Source organism: Pristiophorus japonicus, chromosome 17 (genome assembly GCF_044704955.1).
Source record: "Pristiophorus japonicus isolate sPriJap1 chromosome 17, sPriJap1.hap1, whole genome shotgun sequence".
Lineage (NCBI taxonomy): Eukaryota > Metazoa > Chordata > Chondrichthyes > Pristiophoridae > Pristiophorus > Pristiophorus japonicus.
In genome coordinates, this window is record NC_091993.1 from 13,476,868 (window position 1) to 13,490,002 (window position 13,135).

At 45.6% G+C, this 13,135-nt stretch overlaps 1 protein-coding gene across 5 annotated transcripts in view; it reads right to left on the reverse strand.

Annotated features, from left to right (window-relative positions):
• atp8b4 (ATPase phospholipid transporting 8B4) overlaps positions 1-13,135 on the reverse strand; it is a 279,883-nt gene that overhangs the window by 91,058 nt on the left and 175,690 nt on the right. For all 5 annotated transcript variants that reach the window (XM_070858401.1, XM_070858399.1, XM_070858402.1 and 2 more), the window contains one exon: positions 2,354-2,426. In XM_070858401.1, coding sequence (XP_070714502.1) covers positions 2,354-2,426 — 73 coding nt within the window. The remainder of the gene's footprint in view (positions 1-2,353; positions 2,427-13,135) is intronic.

Consider the following 13,135-nt stretch of genomic DNA (forward strand, 5'->3'; position numbering starts at 1 on the left):
AGATCTCATTGTGTTTTCTTTTCATCCAAATATTTCTCCTTTCTTGATTTAACTAGCAGTACTGTTTGTTTATTGTAACAGGGTAGCGTGGGAAGCTTGAGAGGTTTGGGATGACCGGTTTGTATCTGGGTTTGGTGGGAATGTAGGGAGGAAAGTTTCGGATCGCAAGGGTATGTATGAAGTTTTGGATTACTGTGATGGGCAGGTTGGTCTTGAGGCTCGAGAGAATGGAGGGGACGGTCATAGTGCCAGGAGAACGACAAAAGGGCTGAAGTCAAGAAACGCAATCAGAAGCCAGTATGGCCCTGGAAGAGGCTGAACAGGATGCAATACTAAAATAATTACTTTAAAAAATGTATTTCACTTTGCCAGGCTGGGGAGACAGACAAGTTGGTGTTGTATAGTGCTAGGTTACGGAGCTACCATGAGAGGGAGTCACATGTGATCGATAAGCCAGAGGTATGTAGAAGAAATACAGTTAAAAATAGAAACTGTATACGTGATAGATAAATGAGAGAAAATAAGAACATAAGAAATAGGAACAGGAGTAGGCCATTTGGCCCCTCGAGCCTGCTCCGCCATTCAATAAGATCATGGCTGATCCGATCATGGACAGCTCCACATCCCTGCCCACTCCCCATAACCCTTTACTCCCTTATCGCTCAAAAATCTGTCTGTCTCCACCTTAAATATATTCAATGACCCAATCTCTGGGGCAGAGAATTCCACAGATCTACAACCCTTTAAGAGAAGAAATTCCTCCTCATCTCAGTTCTAAATGGGAGGCCCCTTATTCTATGTCCCCTAGTTTTAGTTTCCCCTATGAGTGGAAATATCCTCTCTGCATCCACCTTGTCGAGCCTCCTCATTATCTTATATGTTTCGATAAGATCATCTCCCATTCTTCTGAACTCCAATGTGTATAAGGAGAGAAAGCAAGTGTTATATTTACAAGTGCATACGTTCTGTTGTGTTATGGTGAATTTGATGAATCACTGTTTTCTCATGACAGGACTCTTCTACTAAAGTGGATTCTGCTTAAAATGGCCTGTCTCTTTAAGACCAGAAAGCCTTAAAGGTCTTAAAGAGACAGGCCATTTTAAGCAGAATGGGCCATTCAAGAGTTGAGTTATTGTTTGATTAGGAATTTGGAAAGTTACAATGCGCACATCAGTTTCAGATTACAGCGGAGAAAAGCCTAGCATTTTAAAGATTATTTTCATCAGTGATAAAGCATGGCATCTGCATGCATGAATATACCATTTTTAATATACTATTAGCACATCGCCTTTATAAGGACAGGGTCATTATACCATAGAGAACAGAAAGTTTAATTCCATTACAAGATTAATTAATCTGAAATAGTTGGGTTAGCTTTCGACTGAATTTAATTAAACACTGTTTAAAATCACAAACTCATTTTGAAATAAACAAGAGGCGCAGCTGAATCACAGTTCAATTCCCAGAAGGTCAGGAAATTTTGCAGACTGGAAGAATGAAGAATTACTGGGCCGTAACTTGCGGCCCCTACGGGCGTGTACGAGGCGTATGCGCGAAAACCTGAAACTTGCGTTCTGTCAATGCATCCCCGGGAAAAGGGCATCTGTGGGCGGTAAGTTGGGCTATTTGCCCAATGAATGCCCGTGAAATTCTTATGCCTGGTACCAGCGTAAGAGTTTTTAAAAAAACATAAAAATAACATTTTATCAGTCATTTATACATTAAACAACCTGTATAGTAGGCCAAGTTTATTTATAGCTCCCTTAAAACATGCAAATATATTTTTCAAAAAATGTAAATTATGTTTTAAATATTTAATTAAATGCCATTTTAACTAATTTTAAAATGTAATTTTTTAAATGTTATTTGAAGTGTAGAGGTATTTTGGGGGTATTCCCATTCATGCTCATGGGGTTCCCGTAGGCACAGAATCCCCAGCATGAATGGGGATTCCCTTCTGTCATTCGTTGGGCCAGCTCATGTGATCCCAGGGGTACTTGCGAACTGTGTACACCCCTGGGATAAGTCGCCCTCTACCCGTGGGACCCGGAGAGGCCCAGGACCCACGAGAGTCTCCCCCTACCTCCCGGACCACCAGGCACGCGGGAATTTTATTTACGGATCGGAGGCATTTCCTCGCGGGGAGCTCAGACGGCAAATCCAGGGCCAATTTATTTTGAAAAAATTATAACCAGGGGCACAACTTTCAATACGACTAGCTGTTGAAGAGAAGGCCCACTGCCACCATCTCAGTGTAAGTAACGATGGACAATAAACAGGGCCTTGCCACGCGACCCACAACCCGAGAACAAATGTAAAATAATTAAATAATTGGGTTCTCGATAATACTTACAGCCACAAACTGATTGTTTTCCAATTTGATTACGTCTCCTACTCGAACATTCATCCATTTCTCATTCTGTAGCCTGGACAAAAATGAACACAAAATGTGTTTTTTTCCCCCCCACTCATCACTTTGCTTCTATAGAATACACACCCTTTAGAGAAACAGTGATTATTAGGCGGCCTTTCTTGCTTTCTATCCTAATGCAGATGTTGTCTTATAAAAGAAAAACAAACTAGACCATCTAATCCTACAAATATGCAAACAATTCAGTCACGTGGATAAATATTTGCCATCTGCTTTCCATTGCAGTGCCATGCAATACTGACTCAAGGACTAAGCAGGCACAAGAATGTTTCTAAAAGGCAAAAACCACGGCAAAAAAGTTAAAACTCCTTTAATTACTTTCCTTTCCTATTGGATTTCAAAGTAGTTGTAATGTATTTGCTTCATAGGTTCTTTGCTTTGAGAATTCATAACAACACATTGCAATTAAGAACTAATTGGTTTATTAACAATCACACTACACATTACCAGTTCATCCACTAGGCTCACAACTGCATACCTCATTGTGGATGACCTAGACCCAACTGACTGGGGTTTTATTAAGTCACAGTGCAACAGCTCTACAAACCTGTGAGCATACATTACAGTAGTCATTGTGCTATAGTTTAAAGGGGTACAGAACAACCGGAGTGTAAAGAGAAGGGAACAATTTATATTGGCTGTAGTCGGCAGCAACATTTCAGATGATTGGAGTAAATTGTGAAGTTGTATTGTTCAAGGATTATTAATGGCCAGATGTTCGAGGTACTGTGTAATCCGCTTACAGCAGTGATTTTTGAACCTGTTTGCAGGAGTGACTGCAAATATTAACACACTGCTGGGATCTCATATCCGAACTTCCAAAACACAGCATCAGTTATTCAAAAGGAAAATAATATTACAAAAAAAAAAAAATTCATTTTTACGGAGCCACAGAAAAACCATGCCAGCAAATCAAAAAATGCAGTGCACAGAATTTGAGAGCCCGCACTTGGGGAATGGCCAGGCTCTGAAGGGCAGAAATCGGATGACCCCTGGAGACTCCCTGGCAGTTCCTCTTCAACCACAAGAGGGTCCATGAAGCCACTTTGAAAACCCACACAATATAAGCTCTCTTACATACACTGGCCTCTGCTAGAACACTGACTCCCTTTGAACAGAGAACTTTCTAAATTATCCTCTTCAAGCCAAAATCAGAAAGTGTTGGAAATACACAGCAGGTTCACCAGCTGTTGAATCTACTCTCGAGGCCAGTGAGCGTGCTGTGACACTTCCAGCCTTTGCTGGCTCGATTTCAGAGCTCCAGCTTTTTGCAGCTCTTTTGCACCACATCTTTTGCTTGATTTGAAAGGAACCTTATAAAAGGGAGTCTACGGCATAGCTTGTCATTAGAATTAATGCAGTAGACTCCCTTCGAAGGATATCAGCGAGGCCAGTTTATGATCGTAGCTGGTGGTATTTGCATGCAGTCTGGTGTCGAGTTTAACCGAAGCAAGGAACAGGAACAAGAACACAAAATAACCATGCCTCCGGTTTTGTAATCGTGAAAGTATTCATTACATTTGGCAACAACGTTCCCACTAAGTTGTGCGGCTGTGCGGAGGTCTGGAGATCCCACGCAGGCCAATCGCGAGCTTTTCAGTGGAAATAACTGGGCATGTGCAAAAGTTTGAATGGGCCGCACAGCCAGTTAAAGGGGCTGTGCATGAAAAAAAAGAGGGAAAATTGCTTGGCAGTGTACAATTGTGTTCTGTAAACATGCTCCACACCGAAACGTAAAATGTATTTTCCTGATTTTCTGGTCATTAAAGTGAGAAAGTTGGATGCTGGGAAAATGATTTTTTTTTCTATTTCTTGCACCCTGTTTCAACTTATAACCTTCCCACCTCAAAAAGCCCAAATTTTTGCACATGCCCGGTTATTTCCACTGAAAAGCACGTGATTGGCCTGCGTGGGATCTCCAGACCTCCGCACAACTTAGTGGGCACGTTGTTGCCAAATGTAATGAATACTTTCACGATTACAAAACCGGAGGCATGGTTATTTTGTGTTCTCGTCCCTGTTCCTTGCTTAGGTTAAACTCGACACCAGACTGCATGCAAATACCACCAGCTACGATCATAAACTGGCCTCGCTGATATCCTTCTAAGGGAGTCTACTGCATTAATTCTAATTCTTCCTATACTGCCTTACTTTCTGAAGAAAACCACTGACTGTACTAGTGTCATTTTTTAATGATTTGTGTAAATATTAAGGTGAGCATTAGTGCTGGGAATTGAAATACTTGCTGTTTCAGACACCCAATGTCAGCATTAAGACAGGCCAGGTAAAGCTCCCTGTGCTCTGCTCCAGTCACACAAGATGCACTGCAGCAACTCGCCAAGGCTTCTTCGGCAGCACCTCCCAAACCCGCGATCTCGACCATCTAGAACCACAAGGGCAGCAGGGGCATGGGAACATCACCTGAAAGTTCCCTTCCGAGTCACACACCATCCTGACTTGGAAATATATTGACGTTCCTTCATCATTGCTGGGTCAAGATCCTGGAACTCCCTCCCTAACAGCACTGTGGGAGTTCCTTCAGCACCCAGACTGCAGCGGTTCATGAAAGCGGATCACCACCACCTTCTCAAGGGCAATTAGGGATGGGCAATAAATGCTGGCCTTGCCAGCGACGCCCACATCCCAGGAACACGTGAAAAAAAAACACCCCAGGCCCCAACCTCCAAAAAAAAGGGACATTTGTTCTATTTCCAGCAGAAACTATCCTGTCTCCACGATGAGTGGGATTGCCACATCAGTGCCAAATTAGCACTTGTTTTTGTACTGTGCGATCGTTATACAGCAGGAAATGGATTAAGACGTCCAAACGCATTTCACGTTGCCTTACAATCAGCAGACAGACAAGATACTTCATCCCAAAAATATGGGCTGGACCAGAGAGGAAAGGCTGGTGCTCTAACCACTGTGCCACCCAGTCCCTTTCGTTGGGACTTCCTACACAAGCCATTGTTGTGGCCAGGGAGAGACTGACAGTTTTAGTGCCAATTACCTCTAAAACATGGGCAGTTTTGTTGACTTGAACTTGCAGCAACTACAATGGAAATGAGACCACTCAAACTTAATAGTCTCGTTAATCCTTCACTAGTGCAGTTCATGAGAAGCTCACAAAGTGATGCCATCAAATCTCCGCTTGAAATGTCAGAGGAAGTTAACTTGAATTTCTAAAAAAGGTGCATTTTCTATCAAGTGTCCAACATAATTAAACAAATAAAATGTTATAATATAGTTAGTAAGCTTAATTGTGGAATATGTGAGTGGATACTTAGAAATGCAATTAATACTCCTATGAAATTTTTAATTGCATCTCCCTCTCTGCGGTATTAGGTTTGCCTCGTCATTGTATCGTAGGTTAGCTCAAGGTTCATGGTGGACTGCAATTTCTCCAGTCTATTTCTGAAAGTTGCCAGGCAGTTAAAGCTCTATCCAGAACTATGGGATGAGAAAAGCAGATTCATGGTATTAGTATAACTGTATCTCAAACTAGTCCCAATTAAACCATGACCATGAAGACGATGATGATAACGTTTAGTTCTATAATGTACTTGAAAGTCTGCTGCACTTATTGGGAACTTTACAAACCCGAGTCCCTCAGCAGCTACACTTTCCACAATTAGCTTTAAGTATTTATTCAACTGTTTCCATCCAAGATGTTATACAAGTCGTCTCGTTTACCCAGAACCAGCCCTGTAAATATATCCTGATTGCATTTCACCAAGCGTTCTAATCAACCTTCCAAATTTCAAATGCTTTAAACTGCGGAGAAAATCTGCTGAGCTTAATTTTGAAAGCAGCATAAAGTCAACATAAAAAGACTACATTATGAACACCTAAAGAACAAGTTGTAGAACCCACAAATATTCTGACCTGATAACAGACACTTGTGATTTACAGTTAATGTCCGGAATGAGATGTAAATATTAACCCATTTATAGCACAGATTAAAAACGGATTATGAAATGTGTTCAATAAGTTAAAGTGGGGTTTAATGGAGAATTATATCCCTGTATAATTTTCTCCCCAATACACCTGGAGGAAGTGTAAGCATTAATTGGACTGTGGCTGTGCAACACAAATTTGTGCGTTAACTCAAGGTAAACAACGAAAGTAAGGCAAGGGGACACGAGTCCAAACTGGTGCCTGGTACATTTAGAACGAGTGTGAGGCAGAATTTAATCCCACAGAGAAATCAACATCTGGAATAAAGTTTCCTGAAGAGGTGTGGAGGTGAAATCGAGAGTCATTTATGACCCATGTTAAGTTACATGATTACGAGAGATGACCATGGATGGATAGGCGATGATGGGCTGAATGGCCTCTTTTTCTGTATACATCCGTGATCTTGTTGTCAACATCCTCAGAAAACAAATTTTCAAAAGTAAAATGCTTCTATTATTCATTCTTGGGACGTGGGTGTCACGAGTAAGCCTGGCATTTATTGCCCATTCCTAGTTACCCCGAGAATGTGGCGATACAGCGGAATATCTCGCTAAGGCACTTGAGAGAGCAGTTAAGTGTCAATGACATTGGTGCAGAACTGAATTCACATATAGACCTCCCTGATAAAGTGCGACATCCCCACTGACACCTGGGAGTCCCTGGCCAAAGACCGCCCTAAGTGGAGGAAGTGCATCCAGGAGGGCGCTGAGCACCTCGAGTCTCAACGGCGAGAGCATGCAGAAATCAAGCGCAGACAGCGGAAAGAGCGTGCGGTGAACCGGTCCCACCCATCCCTTCCCTTAACGACTATCTGTCCCACCTGTGACAGAGTCTGTGGCTCTCATATTGGACTGTTCAGCCACCAAAAACTCATTTCAGGAGTGGAAGCAAGTCTTCCTGGATTCTGAGGGACTGCCTCTGATGATGATAGACCAGACTGGATAAGGACGGAAGGATTTCTTCCCAAAAGGACATTGATGAACCAGTTCGGTTTTTACAACTGTCCAACAGCTTAACAGTCACTTTTTACTGACACCAGATTTTTATTTCCAGATTGTTTAAACTGAACTCAAATTGCCACGGTGGGATTTGAACTTCCATTCTCTGATGTTATCCGTCCAAGCCTCTGCATAACTAGTCCATATCATAACCACTACGCTGACACCCCCATATAACCCAGAATAGCATCAGAGCTAATGTCACATTTACAAAATATAGAGCTGGGGGGGGGGGCAAAATTAGGCTCGGTAGCACCCGTTTTTTGGGTGCTACGAGGTCCTTTAAGCATCGAAAATGGCGTCCATGGAGTGCGCACTTCCGATGGGAAGCGCGCCGGACGCCATATTATTAAAGGGGTTAGCACAGGCACCTAACGCCCGCTGGCAGCAGGCAGAACAGGAAGATCGTGATGTCAATTTGACACCAGCGCTGCCATTTTGGAGCTCCACGCTCTAACCTCTGCCTTCTCTTAACCTCGCACAGCTGGACACGATATTCAGCAGCATGAAGAACCCCCCCATCAGCGCTATTTAAAAGGGATCATCAACTACTTGCAGGTTAGTTGCTGGTTTATTTCTTCAGGCAGTTGGCTGCAATTCTACAGTGCTTTCTACAGTTGGTTAAAGTTTCAATAGTGCACAGGGAGCAGTGTGGCAAGTGCTGAAATATTCTGCACAGACCGGTTGCCCCCAGACATGGATGGATTAATAGGCCTTCCTCTTGACACTGTGCACGACTTGGAAAATGAGCAGAGGCCACGCAGAGCAGGACAAGCTGCTGGGAGAGGGAGGAGGAGCCGGGGGTGGGGGGCTCTCTGCCAGAAGCCATATTCACCCAGGGTGTTCAGGGAGCAATTCTCCGACCAGAACTTCAGCGACGACCAATGTTTGAGACGTCTGCGCTTCACGAAGGAGGTCATCACAGAAATCAGCCAACTGCTGCAGCCACAACTGCAACCTGAGCATCATCATAGGCAGTCCCTCGGAACCGAGGAAGACTTGCTTCCACTCTTAAAATGAGTCCTTAGGTGGCTGTACAGTCCAATACGAGAACCACAATCCCCATCACAGGTGGGACAGATAGTCGATGAGGGTAAGGGAGGGTGGGACAGGTTTGCCACAACCTCAGAGCTGGACACGGACTGCATTGCCGATGGCTGTGATGGTGACAGTGGCCATGAACCATTATGTGTCCTTCCAGGCAGCTGCTGGAGATATTAGCAACACCTCGCAAGTTTGCAGTGCACTGCTGTGTAAGGGAAGTCACTGAGGCTCTCTATGCAGAACATCATGGGCCGCCCCGACCTGTGTGAGAACATCACCGCAGGTCGGGGCTATAAATAGAGCTGGAACGCCGGGCTCTGGAACATCGCGGGTGAAGGTGCGGTGAATGAGGGTACGGGGCCCAGAAGAGCCGAGGGCCCAGGGGCAGCACGGGCCCAGCCCACACTGCGATATGTGCGCACACTAGGTCTGTGCAGCAGAGCAGGTCTCCAGTCATCCTGGTTAATCCTTGCCAGTGGATAAAGGCCTAGCTCTGTCAAGCCCGTGTGGTGGCTGATGTGCAACAGTCACCACGTTAAAAAAATCCACGCACAGGCATCTTCCACCCCCTCAATTCGAGTTCAGGACTGGAACATCGGGCCCTTCATTGAACCATCTGTAAACTCTCATGGAAGCAAGTCATCCTCGTTCGAGGGATCGCCTATGACTATGCAGAGAGACAGCTTCATCTCATGGAACTGAGCTGGGACACCAGACTTGCTGTTTAAGAAGCATTACACATGCACACAAGCATATTTGCATTTTTTTGTTATTCCCAGCAGTCAATTAACACACTGCAAATTAGATGTAACCATCTGCCAGAAAAAACATTTTCAAACGTTCCATCAATGAAGAGATGATGACAAAAGAAAATAGTTTAAAATCTGGCATCCTAATTAACAGATTCATAAACAAGTCTTTATTGACTGGGGATTATTTCTGAAAAATAGTTTAAAGCAGTGGTGTCTCAATGATGGTCTGTGGCTCAACCACATACATGGAATCGGGAGGAGGGGAGGGCGCGGGGGGGTGTCGGGGTCCGAGACAAATCTAGGTTTAGGAGAGAGGGACATAATCCAGGCCAAAAAGTGTTGATGTTGAGTATATGACCCTCTTTTTCATTCCTCCCAGTGGCACTGCACCTCCTCATATGTGGCTCACACAGCTACTAAGAACGTAAGAAATAGGTGCAGGGAGTAGGCTATCTGACCCCTTGAGCCTGCTCCACTATTCAATAAGATCATGGCTGATCTGATCTTGGCCTCGACACAACTTCTCTGACCTCTCCACACAGCCAGAGTCTCCCTTTTCATTCTCCACAACTAAACAAGTACTGTGACCTGCTCCCATTTGCACCACTTAGGAGGTTTAATTGCCTCAGCGCGATATTTTTAGTACATTCGTTCACAGTGCTGATTAAACTGGTTTTGATATGTTAAAATAGCACCGGCTGGAATTTATGCTAAAAAGGTTAGGTGTGTTAAAAACAGTGCACAAAGGCACTTGAATTCACTGGTGCCATCCGAAGCCTCCGAAAAGAAAGTTTCTTCCGGTGTGGAAGCGCTTGATCAACTAGAGACTAAGGGGGCAATTTTAACCCCCCAAATTGGGTGGGTTTGCGTCGGTGAGATGTTAACATTTTTTAAATCTCCAATCTCAAGGAAGTTATGATGAACCTGTATGAAACACCGATTCGGCCTCAACTGGAGTATTGCGTCCAATTCTGGGCACCGCATTTTAGGAAGGATGTGAAAGCCTTAGAGAGGGTGCAGAAAAGATTTGAAAGAATGGTTCCAGGGATGAGGGACTTCAGTTACGTGGATGGACTGGAGATGCTGGGGTTGTTCTTCTTAGAGTAGAGAAGATTGAGATTTGATGGAGGTGTTCAAATGAGGGGGTCTAGACAGGGTAGATGGAGAGAAACTGTTCCGATTGGCAGAAGGGTCGAGAACCAGAGGACACGGATTCAAGGTGATTGGCAGAAGAACCAAAGGCGACATGAGGAAAAAGATTTTTTTTTTTTACACAAGAGTGGTTAGGATCTGGAATGCGCTGCCTGAAAGGGTGGTGGAGCCAGACTCAATTGTGGCTTTCGAAAAGGAATTGGTTAAGTACCTGAAGGAAATAAATTTGCAGGGCTACGGGGAAAGGGCGGGGAGAAGTGGGACTAGCTGAAGTGCTCTTGCAGAGAGCCGGCACGGGCTCGATGGGCCGAATGGTCTCCTTCTGTGTGATAACTATTCTGTGATTGTACCCGACCCTGACCTACCCTCTTCCAGGTTTAGCGGAGGCAGGACAGGCAGCGGGCAGGGGACGGGCTGGTCATTTAACTATTAGAATGAGGCTGCGAGCCTCACAATGAACCTGCTTTACAGGTTTAACCCTGGCCAGCCAGGTTTCCCAGGCCTCGGGAAACCAGGCAGCTCAAGGGAGGCAAGGACAGTTTCAGGGAAAAGGCAAGTGCCTTCAAAGCACTGCTTGTGGGCTAGGAGGAGCAGGAGTGCTTCACCGCCGGCCCCCCAAAATTACCTTCCTCCCCAGGATCAGACCCTCGTGCTCTTCCCCCCCGCCTCCCCCCCAGTATCAGGGATCAGACCCACCCCCCCGGGATCAGGGATCAGACATCCCCCGGGATCAGGGATCCGGAATCGGACCCCCCGGGATCGGGGATCGAGAACGGACACCCCCACACCCCCCCAGTATCAGGGGTCAGACCCACTCCCCGGGATCGGGGAATCGAGAATCGGATCCCGACCCCCAACTAGCAGCTTCAGGCTCCTGTGGCTGCAGCCCGCTCCGCACCAGTTTGTGAGCCACACCGCTCAATCCGACTGACTTCTGGGTGCACGCATGCGGAGAACGGAGCAAAACCTCACCCAGCCTGCCTCGCTGCTCACCAAACCTGTGCCTGTCAATACGGGGGCCTAAATGTGTCCTGCCCTCGTGCCAGCTAATCATATTTGTGACAAACATATCTATTTTTAGTTGCAATGCTCTCGATTCCAATCCCCATCCATCATTTTTTGGCAGTTATCAATTTGCAAGCTCCAACTGCTGAATTTGTCGTGTGGTGACTGGGTGCTCGGCTACACCCACAATTCCACTGGTTTTCTAATGTACATAATCTGTAAACCCCCTACTGTTGTCGCAATGATTCAAGGTGGCGCTGCACGACACTCAAAACAGGAAATACACCAGGTCAGTCAGCGACTGAAAGAAGACAGGCAAATGATTCAGGTGGATTCTTCATCAGGACTCACCGCTGAGGGATTTTAACCAAAATGTTACATCTGTCTTTCTCAGAGATGCTGACTTGAGGTGCCGTGTATTTCTAACATTTCCTGTACAAATGAAGTGGCAGCTACAGGAATCGCCCATCAATAATTCACTCCACGTGTGGTGCTCGGCAGGACAAGCAGACATTTGGCAGTTCTGGCCAGAAAACGGTCGTGATGTCCAAATGGAATGTGAGTGGTTGGTGCAAAATAATTTGATTGCAGCTCAAAAGAACTTTTTTTTTGTGTGTTAGAAAATTAGATTTGCAGAGACGGATTTGAAACAGTATTTAGTTATTGAAACCCAATCATTTAAAAAAAAAAACAAGAAATACTCTTGTGTGTCAGACCCAACCCAGGAGCTAATGGAAAATTGAAGGGTTGCTGTCAGCTCTCATTAGCGTTCTGCCATTTAGCTTTACAAAACGAAGAGCTCCAATGGGTGAGCCGGCATGTTAAACCAGATCAAAAGAATCCCGAGTGGTCTGATCACATTCTCCAGAATACCTCTCCCAGTTTTGCTGTTTCAAAACACAGCAAATCCTGGGTGTCACTACTGGTCTGAAATATGAAAGAGCTCCTAATTGATGTGGAAACAATTGCAGGTGGCCTCCGTAAGGATAGCAACCCAGCGGATGCCCTCTCGGACATTCGGTTTCGACTTTCTGCTTCACAAAAGATTACTTTTCCCTTCAGCAGTATAATTGGTATCATCATACCCCCCCCCCCCCGCCCTGCGAGAGATCAGCTCCGCAGGTCGGGCTATAAAAGAGCTGGAGCGGTCTACCACTTCAACCTCCAGTGCGAGCTGCTCCAAGTGTGCGACGATTTTGAGATAGGGCGGCTGGGTGACGTCATCAAAACCCTAGTCGCCGTTTTGGAGCGTGGGCAGGAACATCGGCAGGGCCCAGGTACAGAGGAGTGGGAAGGTCGGGGAAGATGAGCGGCGAGTGTTTGTGGCGGGATGCGCTGAATGTTGATGGCGGAGGAGCGGAGAGAGATCGTGGCGGAGGTGCGACAGATGAGGGTATGGGACCCAGAAGAGCCGAGGGCCCCAGGGGCAGCACGGACCAGCCCACACTGCGATATGTGCGCGCACTAGGTCTGTGCAGCAGAGCAGATCTCCAGTCGTCTTGGTTAATCCTTGCCACTGGACCAAGACCGAGCTCTGTCAAGCCCGTGTGGTGGCTGGTGTGCAACGGCCACCACACGTTAAAAAAATCCACGCACAGGCACCTTCCACCCCCTCAATTGGAGTTCAGGACTGGAACATCGGGTCCTTCATCGAAACACCTGTGAACTCATGGAAGCAAGTCATCCTCGTTCGAGGGACCGCCTATGATGATGATGATGATACTGGATACAGTTCAATTAACTCTCAGCATCCACAGCTTTTTTTAGACAAAGTGTTCCAGATTTCCACTATCCTT